The sequence below is a fragment of the Hyperolius riggenbachi genome, chromosome 3 (genome assembly GCF_040937935.1).
Source record: "Hyperolius riggenbachi isolate aHypRig1 chromosome 3, aHypRig1.pri, whole genome shotgun sequence".
Lineage (NCBI taxonomy): Eukaryota > Metazoa > Chordata > Amphibia > Anura > Hyperoliidae > Hyperolius > Hyperolius riggenbachi.
In genome coordinates this window covers 279,961,298-279,974,561 of record NC_090648.1, presented here as the reverse complement: position 1 = coordinate 279,974,561, position 13,264 = coordinate 279,961,298, and the positions used below count along the sequence as shown (strand labels likewise).

At 39.5% G+C, this 13,264-nt stretch overlaps 1 protein-coding gene and 1 long non-coding RNA gene across 3 annotated transcripts in view; one reads left to right on the top strand and one right to left on the bottom strand.

Moving 5' to 3' along the window:
* Positions 1–419: 419 nt before the first annotated feature.
* Positions 420–13,264, bottom strand: part of POT1 (protection of telomeres 1) — a 151,458-nt gene continuing 138,613 nt past the window's right edge. For both annotated transcript variants that reach the window (XM_068276369.1, XM_068276370.1), the window contains 5 exons: positions 11,806–11,938; positions 10,413–10,501; positions 4,741–4,835; positions 3,600–3,705; positions 420–1,114 (listed from right to left, as the gene is read on the bottom strand). In XM_068276369.1, the coding sequence (XP_068132470.1) occupies positions 987–1,114; positions 3,600–3,705; positions 4,741–4,835; positions 10,413–10,501; positions 11,806–11,938 (551 nt within the window). In that variant the 3' untranslated portion in view covers positions 420–986. The remainder of the gene's footprint in view (positions 1,115–3,599; positions 3,706–4,740; positions 4,836–10,412; positions 10,502–11,805; positions 11,939–13,264) is intronic.
* Positions 1,575–13,264, top strand: part of LOC137563660 (uncharacterized) — a 40,962-nt gene continuing 29,272 nt past the window's right edge. Inside the window, exon 1 of the long non-coding RNA XR_011030402.1 lies at positions 1,575–1,709. This is a non-coding gene — a long non-coding RNA (uncharacterized lncRNA). The remainder of the gene's footprint in view (positions 1,710–13,264) is intronic.

Here is a 13,264-nt window from a genome sequence, read left to right as displayed (position 1 = left end):
ATCTCGCATCCAGGAACCAAAATTCAAAGGAGTTGTTTCCTGGGGGCAGAAATACCACGCTCTCTGGAGAGAAAGCGTCGGTATTTCTGCGGGGAAGTTAGATCGGTGAATGGGAATTATATTCCCATTCACTGATCGGGGGGCTAGCGGCGGGTGCGCGCACCCGATCGCGCGCACCACGCATTGAAAGCAGCAGTGCCTTTCTGGACGAGAAAGCTCGTCCAGAAAGGCCGAACTGGATATTATAAGTTACAGATTTAAGTGGACAGCTACAAAAAATGAAGAGACCATAAATTGTAAATAGAAGGTTAATCAGGCAACTTATGCATAGAGCTGTATTTGTAAAGATTTTGAAAATCATGGGGAAAAAAATGAAAAAACAAAACAACAAAACAAATAAGTGAAAGTACACAACTAAAGCCACAAGAGCAAACTATTTATTTAGTAATAGAAAAAAAAATATATTTTTCCATAATATTTTTATCACAAATGCTATGCTTTACTACTTGCTTTACAAATTACAAACTTTGCTTGTCAAACATGTTACCTAGTGGAATCAGCCTAAAGCTCGAAGCCCACTAGAGATTGCAAAATCGCCATAACAAATGCTAGCATTTTTAATAGCGATTTTTTTCAATAAACACAGAGCGATTTCTGGGAATGCAATTTTGCCCCTTGCATTCCCCGAATTAAATCCCTTCAAAAATGCTGCCGGCAACCGATTGTGAGTTTGGCATATCACAATTGCTCCTGTGGAGTCACCACCAAACCAAAGGCTTGCATTAGCCTATTGTTTTGGGAATCTTCTGCAATTCCTCGAAAGCAGAAATCACGTCTGAAACTGTTCTTGTTGGCCCCACACCTTAAGGTTTCCATGCTGGTTAACGTTCAGTTTAGGTAGACTGACTCACTTCCTTCCTGTTCCAATCCTCCAATTACTCCCAAGGACCTCCGGTCTCCTTTATAGAAATGGTATCCAATAAGAGCTAATCCTTTGAACAAGCTGAACTTCTGTATGAAATCTGTGTATCAAAAATGTCATAATAAACCTCTTCCTTGCTTCCATTTAAAGGATGGTATGATCTTATGCAGCAGTCCATCCATGGATATTCACCTGGAATAGAGACTACAGATGAGAGATGGATATGCATGAGTAGACACAAATTCACAGTTGTTTCAATTAATATTTATAAGGCCAAAGGCTGGATTCAATAAATATGCAACACTAAGCAAACAAGGGCAGATCAGTGATGACTAAAGATCTTGACCCAAATTATTCTTTTTCATAATACTGTTTCATTGTTTGTTCAAACATCAGAAATTTTCAAAGAAAAAAATGATTTTATATATATTTACTTGCACTTTGAACACCTCTCTTTTTCTTGATTAAAAACGAAGTCCTTATGACCACTTAGAAATGCATTCTTCCTCCACACAGTAGATGCTGTATTGCTTTCTTAGAAAACTGACGCATCTGGGAAAAAATTGTACTCTTCAAAGAACACCTGATGCGGCATGATAATGTCACTATGACAGGGCAGTAATGTTCTGTCATTTTTTTTATTCAACAGCTAGCTAATAGTTGGAGAATTTTCACTTCCTGACTGCAGATTAGCAGGTGCAGTGGGGTAAACCCAAGTTCCGAAGAAAACTGAAAATTGCAGCAGACGGCAAATATCCAACTGAAATAAACAATAAATCACTGACAGGTAAAGTGAATAACTAAGGCTCACATCTCATTACTTATATAAATGAGACAGAAACTGAAGAATCAGTTCTTGAATACTCTGGGAACAGTATAAAATGGCAAGTGTTATGATCTTAGCGACTTTGACAAGAGCCAAGTTGTATTGGTAGACAACTGGGTCAGAGCATCTACAAAATCCTAGGTCTTGGGTTGGATGTAATTTAAAAAAATCTTCAGCATTAAGTGCTGATGACATTATTAACACAACTGACATGATAGACAAGGGGTTAAAAAGGCTTAAAATCAGTTGGGGATGGGGGTGTTATGTCTTAAAAAAATGATACAAAAACACTGAGGTGAAAAGAATGCAGCAAGTCTTCCATCTCCTGGAATTGCATCAGGTGACTTTAGTGTTTTCCCAGTATATTGTATAATGGTTAACACCTACAAAAGTGGTCCAAGAGAGTAGTTCAAGGAAGTGGTCCAAGGAAGAACAATCCCCGTGAATCAGAAAAAAAAAAGGTCATAGGTGGACAAGGCTAACTGATAAGTATGAGGAGAGAAGGCGGACCTGTAAGGTCTGAGACCATAGATGAGCTACTGTTTATAAAACTGCTGAAAAAATGAATGCTGGCTATGAAAGAAGGGTGCCAGACCATAAGGCTTTGCAGGTTTCTGTGTTTACAACAACGTCATCATTGGCCAGTTATAGTGCTCCTGCAGTTTCTGGCCACTGCTGAAAGTGCTTAAACGGGCATGTGAATGACAGAACTAGACCATGAAATACTGGAACATGCCCTAGTCTGAAGAAATACATTTTTTCTTAGCCTTTAAAGGGAACCTGAAGCGGGAGGTATATGAAGGTTGCCATGTTGATTTCCTTTTAATCAATACCACTTGCATGGCATCCTGCTGATCTTCTGGCATTACTAGTGTCTGAATCACACACCTAAAACCAGCAAGCAGCGAATCTTGTCATAAAGACATGATCTGCATGCTTCAGGGCCTATGGCTATAGGTATTAGAGGCAGCGGATCAGCAGGACTGCCAGGCAATTAGTATTTTTTAAAATGAAATAAATAGGGCAGCTTCCATATCCCTCTCACTTCAGGTGCCCTTTAATTTCCCAAGATCTGAATCTGATTGAGCATCTATGGAACAAACTTAAAATAAGAGTTTAGAAAAATAATTTGAATCCAGTTATTTATTACCTTTTCTATGGTATTGAACACTCCTTTTCAAGCCATTTTAGAATATGCATGTATAATAATCAGTACTGTATTTCTTATAAACTTGCTTTGCTTTACTTGGTGACACATCAATGAATGGCTTTCAACAATTGTTTCATGGCCCTTAGAGGTCCCCTTCCTCTAAGCACAATGCAGAAAAAACGTGAAGGGGACCCCTCAGGGCCCAAAACAATTGTCAGCTTGCAATGTGGACTAACTGACGGAATACATTGTTCTTAGCTAATCTAATGATTGGTGCCATGGCTTACCACCCAGGTTATGCACCCAGGACCCTGAAGAAAAGTGCGCCACTTTGACATATTTACCTGCAGCCGATGGTTCTGTGTATGTACAGAGCCAGAGGTGCTCTTGTTGACGTGGTTGCACATGAATCTGGAGCCACTGAATATAGTGGGATGTACATAGCCTTTGAACAGACATTTAATATAGTGTTCAGACATACATTCAGCAGGGACCAGTACTCCATGGATAAGGGAATGGGGAAGCAAAAATTATAATCTGTAAGGATTATATTAGCCAACGGACTGTATGACAGCAATTCATCATACCAAGAAAACCATAGCTGGTTGCAGAATGATATGAATAATTGTAATAAAATTAAATTACAACACGGTCAGTGCTTCAAAGACATATGCAACATTTTTTGCATTGAATGCACTTACTAAATGCTTTCTCAGTTGGGCACAAAGTGGCCATGATGTTGTGAAGTCTTTCTTGAAGCTCATTTTCCATAGGTATCTCAGCAGCAGGAATCTGAAAGAACTGTTCCTATATATGGAGAAAATGCAGCGTAGATAGAGGAGCAAAACAAAGATATATATATATATATATATATATATAGATATATATAGATATATATATATATATATATATATATATATATATAAATAAATAATTTGAACCATATATTATGTGCAACAGTGTAGTTTAATTGATGGAGGCAAGTGTTGTAACATTTCAAAACAATTGCAGCCAAACTGAGTGCGAGTGTGTGTGTTTCTAGTTAAGTTTCTTTTTAACAGAAAACTGACTACTGCATCAATACATGTCATTTTATTATTTTATAATCTACTAGGTGACCTAAGCCAGTTTAAAACGGGCTCAAGGTCAGTCCTCGCCGCAGCATCACAGCGTGTGCACCCACCCGCCGCTCACACGCCCGGCCCACCACCTGGCCCTGTCCCAACAGCTGTCAGTGCTTGACATGCGCAGTAGCGCAAAAGCACTGACACAAGGACAGGATGCATGGACACTTGCAAATTATTATATAGGATGGTACAAAGATTTGATCAAACAATGGCCACTATGATCAAAGTTTGTGTGTTAGAGTTAAGGTACCTATATACTGGTCGATTTCTACCATCGATATAGGGCCGATTCGACCGCTCTGATTGAATCGGCTAGAAATCGATGCAGCATGATCGAACGACCGATTAATTTCTGACCAATTGTGATCTATTTAGTCGCTCGATCCGGACGGAAAATCTAGGTCGACTGGCTGGTGGCAGCAGATCGATGGCCCATAGTGTTGCATTGGATCAAATAGTGCAGCTATGCATGTTGATGGATTTTCAGTAGATTTCAAACTGAAATCTAATGGAAATCTGTTCCTAGTGTGTTGCACACAACAGATAGATTCTGATGGTTGAGTCTGCTGCAAATCTAAGAGTGTATGGGTACCTTTAGAAACTACTATTGTGTTGACATGTCGGTTAAGCATGCAAGCAGTGCAATCTGAATAGCAAGTTTTTTATTATCTATTGCACAAAAGTTTACATATTAGAAATACATTTTTATACTCACAGCATGCCTCCACAGATAAGCATTAAGTGACCCAGTTCCATCATCGAGGGTAAGATCCATAACAAACACATGCATTAAGGGTTCAATGCCTAATGCTAAATCCAGAAACAGAAAATAATGCGTTAGCCAAGCTCTTCACTGTATTTTGGTTAAAGTGACATTGAAACTAAAAACAAAAACCTCATGATATTGGTTGTGTAGTAAGGATAATAGAACACAAGTAGCAAAGAGAAAAAGAGAATGGTGTCATATTTTTATTTTCAGGTATATAGCTTTTTTTTTTAATAACATTGCATCATTCTCTATTAATTGCAGTTTCCACAATACACTCAGCATTTTATATGATTTTACAGTGCAGGCTACTGACAATGAACTTTTCTCTGCAGAAAAACCATAAACAAAGAAGAAACAATGGGCTTGATTCACAAAGCAGTGCTAACTGTTAGCACGCTTGTGAAAAGCCCATTATCATGCCTAAATTCAGTTTAGGCGTGATAAAATAACCCCGCGCATAGCGCAGGGTGTGCACAAAGTCGCATCGCGGTGCGACTTTAACAGCGCACCCAATGAGCCTATAAAGTCGCATGGGGTGAGACCTTAACTTATGCGCCGTTAAGGTCGCACCCCATGCGACTTTACAGGCGCATCGGGTGCGCTGTTAAAGTCGCACCGCGCTGCGACTTTGCGTGCGCACCACGCTGTGCGCGCTCAAAACTTTTCACGCAGTACTTTGCGCGCGGGGTTATTGTAGAAAACGGTGCTAACCCAGTTAGCACCCAGGTATCACGCCTAAAGTCTTTTAGGCGTGCTAACTAGGTTAGCATTGCTTTGTGAATCAAGCCCAATGAGAGATAGTTGAGATAAGGGCTTCAAAAGATAGTGCTGTCCAGACTTCACAAAAGTCGCAGAGCTCACCGAACCTCTTTTGCATAGATAACAACTGAAGTTACTTAACTCTACCTGTATTAGAAACAATATGATACTCACATCTGTGCTAATAATGTTTAAAGCCGCATCTACACGCGTAGATGCGGCGGCGATGTGGCTTATCAATCGAGCCGCTGATGCGGCTCGATTGATAAGATCGGACAGGACGGATCTCCCCACCGCCGATTCCCTGCTCGTTCCCCGTGAGGGGACAATGGCAGGGAATTGAGCGGAAGATAAGCGGCGCCGGCTGGGACGAGCGGGGAAACGAATCCGGCGCACGCGCGTCGACCGGGGACGCGGAAGAGGCGATCCGGCAGCTAATCGAGCTACTGGATCGCAGCCTCATCTACCCGTGTAGATGAGGCTTTATTTCTTAGCTGTACTACACATACAAATTATTATATCATAACTTTATTTTCACTTCAGATTCCCTTTAACATATACAAATATGTTTAGGTCATTTTAGTCTAAAGTGAAACTCCAGTATTTTTTTTTTTTTTTTTAGCTTTATCTCTATATGTCTATATTTGCATTGCTCTGCATTACTCTAGTTCTGATACCTCTGTAAAGGAGCCCACTAATGATACAATCTTTATTGTACAATCTTACCACTTTTACATAACCTAAGTATCCATTCAATGTATATTCACTCAGGTTACCTTCTACTACATAGATTTGGTAAGATTTTACAATAAAAATTGTATCATTAGGGGCACCTTAACGGATATAAAAGGCGATCAATAAAATCAAGCTTTACTTACCTTGGGCTTCTTCCAGCCCCTAGAAGTCACGTGTGTCCCTCCTTGCAGCTCCGGTCTTCTCCCGGTCCTGCTGGTAGCCTCTGTAGTATTGCTGACCCCTGATGGTTCAACATCTTCTGCCCATGCTTTCGCCCCGAGCAACAGTGCGCCCACGTCACTGGGAGTGTACTGTGCAGGCACAGTAAGCTCAATATAACACGGGCGCATGCGCAGAAGATGCTGACCCATCGGGCGCCACGATACTGCAGAGGCTGCCAGCAGGACTGGGAGAAGACCGGAGCTGCGGTGAGGGCCACACGTGACTTCTAGGGGCTGGAAGAAGCCCAAGGTAAGTAAAGCTTGATTTTATTGATCATATCATATGACCTTTAAGGGTTTGTTTAGATGAATGGCTGTGAATATCATGCATGAGACGTTGCAAGAGACGATTTTGAACCCTACAGCTTATTTCCTGGCTACTGCTCACCCCCCCCCCCCCCCGAACTGCCCATGTGGGTGTTCCCATTTGTTGCATATACAGCAACTAGTGGTGAGCGATACTTTGCATCTCTGGCTCTAGGGTGACTAAATTGTGCAGCTCAACCATCTGTGTGAATTAAGTCTAAAGGTGGCCACACACCATACAATTTTCTGAATATCTTTTCAATTCAATTGCAATCAATTTTTCTGACTAATTGTAAGATTTCAGAAATCTGACCAATGCACCACACACATATTAAATGTTTCCCCAATTATGAAATTTTTTTTTACTGAAAGCTTAGAAAAAAATTGCTTGTGTTTCTATATCAAGTAATTGACAATCTGCCACACACTATTCAATTTTCATAAAAATTGATCAGAAAAGTCCAACACTCTTGATCTTTTTCAATCGAATAAAAATGGGAAATTCTATCACATTTCTCGGACAAATGAAAACAAATTCCCTTTTTCCGGACAACCGATCGTTTTTATTGATTTGCCGTAAAATTGGACTAATTTTATTGTATGGTGCGTGGCCACATTTACAGTCAAACCAACTTCAATTTAGGGCTCTTTTTTCTGATCAACATTGATTGAACATCCTTATGAAGAATTAATTAAATGGCTGCTAACAAGACAAACAACACCAACCTTTCATACTTTTCTACTCACACTTTATCTTTCAACGAGTTAAAACCCTGTATCTCAGTCACAGACCAGTGGTTTTGGATTGGCAGCTGACCAATTATTTATCACTATGATATTTTTTAAGCTGTACAGTGTACAGAGCAGGCAACAGCAGGGACCACAGATACAGAAGTAGTTCAATGCACAGTACAAATACAACAACCAGCATTGTAAATACAAAATGCATACACAATTCACATGCACTGTAGAACTTTAGCAACACTGGTGCATACATCAAAGTAACAGAGGTGCTAGGGATAAAATACATTTAAAACAGATTAAAAGGGGGGTATCAATGGACTTGCCTCCAGGTAATCAGACTCCAGCCTAGTTTCAAAACAACTTTTACTTTCACAAAAAAAAAAAAAAAAAAAAACTTGGGGGAAGACTCGGCCCTTGCGAGTTTACAATCTAGAGGTTAGTGGGAGGAGATAAATAGGCTAGCGGAAGCGGCACCAAGCCTCATTTAGCTATGACACATTACAAGTTGTCCGATGAGTTGCTCTTCATGGGTACATTTACAGGATTGAATCATGACAGATAAGTCTTTAGGGAGGGTTCCAACGGAAAGGTGTGAGAAATCCTGGAAGCAAGAAGCGAGAGGAAGTGACAAAGTTTGAGGACAGGAGTTTTATGGTAAAAGCGAATGTTTCAGATGGGATAGTATCTGGAGATTAGCGTAGACATGTACAGAAGGAACAGCTTATGAAGAGCTTTGTAAGACAGGGTTAGGAGTTTAAACTGGATCATTTGGGGAATCAGCAGCCAATGAAGGGATATGCAGAAAGGGGCAGCATTAAAGGAGCTGGAGGAGAGGTAACTGAGATGGGCAGCAAAGTTCAGGAGGGAATAGGGAGGAGCCAATCTGTTTGTTTGGTTAGGCCACAGAGATTAGGATGTTGCAGTAGTCAATACTGGAAAGGATTACTGCACACACATTTTAGCAGCCTCTTGAGTGAGGAAGGGATGAATTTGGGAAATATTTTTTTGATGGGTGCAGCAGGAGTTAGTTAATGAGATAATATGTGAGAGCTCAGAGTCAGAGGTTTCCCCCAGAGAGCGGGCATTAGAAGGTAAGGTTACTGGGGTGTTTTCTTCATTTATGTTAACTACATGTAAAGTAATACTTTAATGTCGCGGGACAGGTGCTGTCCTCGCTGCTGCTCACGTTGCCGGGAGCATCTTTTTTTTTTTTAAGTTGTATGTGCTGCATAAATAAACAAATGCAGCACATAAAACATTTTTCTATACTGTACCTCAATGGAGTAAAACGGTGTAAACACAGCCAAATGAAACCAATGTTATTTGATAAGTACTCTACCATACATTAAGCCATGCTGGTGACTGATTATTTTCAAAGCAAGATTATTATTTTCTGAAAGATGTGCACAGAAAATATAATTATAAATCATAGTATGTAGACAAAATATGTAATACTAATAATATGTAATAATGCTATTTAACCACTTTACCCCCGCCCGTACGCATTTCTCCGTCCATTTTTCCATCATTTAACCCCCAGGGACGGAGAAATCCGTAAACACGCCGCCCGCCCGGAGATCAATGAACGGGAAAATCCATTCCCGTTCGTTGATCTAAGCCCCGCAATGATCCGCTGCTTTCCGATGAGCAGCGTGATCATTGTGAAAAAAAAACCACTTACCTAGCCTCCAAGTACTTCCTCCAAGCGGCCAGAAGGACGCTTGGAGGTCGCATTAAAACAAAAAGTTACTATGGCCATCTTGTGGCCAAATAGTAAAACTACACCCTAAACATTTTTCACATTCAAATAAATTACTTTTACACAAAAAATAAACTCATTACCTCCAACACTCCCAATTTTTTTTTTATGTAATTAAAAAAAAAATAAAAAATGTACAATAAAAAAAAATACATAAATAGTTACCTTAGGGACTGAACTTTTTAAATATTTATGCCAGGAGGGTACAACACTGTTACTTTATAAACTATGGGCTTGTAATTAGGGATGGACGCAAAACTGAAAAAAATGCACCTTTATTTCCAAATAAAATATTGGCGCCAAACATTGTGATAGGGACATAATTTAAACGGTTTTATAACTGGGACAAAAGGGCAAATACATTTCATGGGTTTTAATTACAGTAGCATGCATTATTTAAAAACTATAATGGCCGAAAACTGAAAAATAATTTTTTCCCACATTTTTCCTATTTTCCCATTAAAACACATTTAGAATAAAATAATTCTTGGCATAATGTCCCACCTAAAGAAAGCCTAATTGGTGGTGGAAAAAACAAGATATAGTTCGTTTAATTGTGATAAGTAATGATAAAGTTATAGACTAATGAATGGAAGGAGCGCTGAAAGGTGAAAATTGCTCTGGTGGTCAGGGGGTAAAACCCCTCAGTGGTGAAGTGGTTAATCCCTACAAAAAAAAAAAAAAAAGTTTGCCTGTTAAATAACAGCGGTAAGCCAATGGGTGCATGCCGCATGCGCACCCATCCTTGACTGCTGCCCTAAGTCCGCCCGCATGCCACAAATGCACGCCAAGCACATCGGACACATGGACACAGGAAAAGGGAACACTACAGTTTGGTTGCATGTTAGTGCTAAGCTGAGGCAGGAGGTGCTACACTGTGCTCAATATGCCTAGAAATTGGTTAGGTGGGGTTGCTGCTGCTAGAGGGGATTGCAGCATTGCACTCTACACTGACTCCAGTATAAACCAAGGTGTGGGTAAATACCTCAATTGTTTTATTTCTCCATCGTAAACAAGCAGGTAAAGTAAAACTGACAAGGTCTTAATAAATAAAGCCTTTGTTAATAGCTTTTCCACAGCTTTCCAGATCATACCTTTTGCAACTTCTGTAGCATTCCAGGGGGTGTCTACAGGTAAAGAGGTGAGAGCTTCTAAAGAATTTAGGCGAGAGCATTTACTGCACCTGAAAAAGTTAAAGTGTGCTGATTAGATCCCATGACTTAAAGAGGAACTCCAGTGAAAATAATGCAATAAAAAAGTGCTTCATTTTTACAATAATTATGTATAAATGATTTAGTCAGTGTTTGCTCATTGTAAAATCTTTCCTCCCCCCGATTTACATTCTGACATTTATTACATGGTGATATTTTTACTGTGGGCAGGTTATGTAGCTGTTGCTAGCTGTTTTGGCTGTTAGAGACAGCTGTAAACAGCTAATTCCTGTCTGTGAACCTTGTTACATTGTAACAAACTGCCAAAGTACCGTGGTCCCAGAGCTTCTTGTGGGAGGGGTTTCAGCACAAAATCAGTCATACAGCGCCCCCTGATGGTCTGTTTGTGAAAAGCAATATATTTCTCATGTAAAAGGGGGTATCAGCTACTGATTGGGATAAAGTTCAATTCTTGGTTGGAGTTTCTCTTTAACACTTTCAAACTAATCATGAATTAAGCATTCGATCTGTCTTGATCTGACAGTCTGTCTAAAGCGGCTCATGGTAGCATAGTTGAGCATCACATAGGATCAAAAACAAAAAGATGAAAAGAGAAGAATACGATTTTTTTTTTATTATTGAACCCAAGGATATAAAGTTTATATGACCATAAAAGCGGTATGTAATCATACGATGTGTCCCTGAAAGTCGTACAGTGTATAAGATCACAATATATCTGAAATATTCAGAGTGAGCCTTTCACTCATATAGTTAGGGCTAGTTATGCTTAAAAAGAATTTGTAATGCCCAAATGCAGCTCGCAGCTAGCGTGCAGCTACTAATGACGATCAAAAGATTAGTCTAATATGCAAATTCTGTTTAGAAAGAAACAAATTTGGCCAGAAATTTCCATTTCCTGCAAGTTGGAATAGCACTTCAACTAATTATTTATGATCAATGGTGACATGAACCAGTTACAACATGTTGCAGCACATCTGTGAGCTAGAAGAGCCAAGCAGCTGAAAAAAGGGAAGCAAGCCAGTAGTTATGGTTGCAATTTGTTTATAATCTTCACCTGAAAGTTGGTGATAAAATTATGTGAAAGGTAACAGCTGTGCTATATGTCAACATTATACATGTATGAGTTTTTTTTTTTTTTTTTTACTACTGACTATATGATGTAAAACAATGTTGTCCCTGAATAATGAGCTACCATTTCAGACACCACACACATACATACAATTGGGTTTTCCTCGTTCATTATTTCCATACACTGATAACATTCCCTTGTACACAGTGCTAAACAGATGTATATTCTCTTTAGAAATCATCATACCCATAATGCCATCTGTTGCCTTGAATAAGAAATGGAGCTGAAAGCTGTATTTCCAGATGATCCTGGTTAGATGTAACAGGGATTACGCTGTGGAAACTTCCTGACAATTTGCAGACCTCTTTGAATGTCCCACCTATGCGTAAAAATGAAGAACGCTTACTCACCAAACCAAGATAGGATTGTTGTTTTTTTTGTAGTACATACTACTAAATTATCCTGCTACGTACCGTATTTTGAACTGAAATTAGTTATACAGTTAGTCACCCACTTACAAACGACTTGCGTTACAAAGTTTGAGATATAAAGTTGTCTTCATGTACAGAATATACAATACTGTTTTTTATACATATTTTTAACGATAAATGTTACAGTATTGTATAAATGGATATAAGTAGTTTAAAATACTTTAAAAGCACATTAAAAACAACCAACATCCCCCCAATAGTTGTCTAAATAATTTATCCATGTTTCAACATGCTTAAAGGAACACTATCGATTAACATTTTTTTTCAATTGAGATAGGAATTGTTTGGGAAGTGCTGTTAAGTACAGGTGTATACATTTGACTGCTTATCTCTTTGTATACTGTTATCAAATTCCTTTCAAATTCAGTGACCCCAAAATCTGATGGGCTACATCAAGAAGGGAGGGGGGATCTCTCACACTGCATCTGTTAACTCTGTGTGCGAGAGAAAACTTTCACTCCAGCTGCCTGTCTATGTCTGCAGTAAGCAGAGGAAATGGATCTTATGTGCAATATAAACATTTGTAATAGTGAGTGAAACCTGACACCACAGCTTTTCATATAACTCTGCTTCAATATTACACTGTTCTTAGCATGTCAGACTGCAGAAATTCACCCATGCAAATGAGACATTCCAACTGAACTAAAATCCACACACAATGGGCTTGATTCACAAAGCGGTGCTAACTGTTAGCACGCTTGTGAAAAGCCCCTTATCCCACCTAAAAAAACTTTGCGCACACTAATTAGCGCTCACGCGCAAAGTATCATACGCAAAACTTTGCACGCGCAAATGCCATGGGCACGACACGAAAACGGCGTACCCGATGCGTCTATAAGGCCGCATTGGATGCGCCCTTATAGGCGCATCGGGTGTGCTGTTTTCGTTTCGCACGCACCGAGCTTTGCGCGCGATCTGACTTTACTTGGTGCGTGCTAACTACTTAGGACCCCAGTTAGCATGCCCAAAAGCCTTTAGGCGTGCTAACTAGGTTAGCACCAGTTAGTGAATCAGGCCCAATGACTTACAGCTTTTGCCCCTAATATTTAACATAAAGTAGGAAAATGTTTACATATTAGAACACTTGGTTTGATAGTGTTCCTTTAACACAATTTTAATTGGCCAATGACTGGTCAATTATATCACTATCAAGTATTATGAAAGCTTACCTACACAATCTGTTAATATTATTCAAAATCTGTTGGCCCTTATAC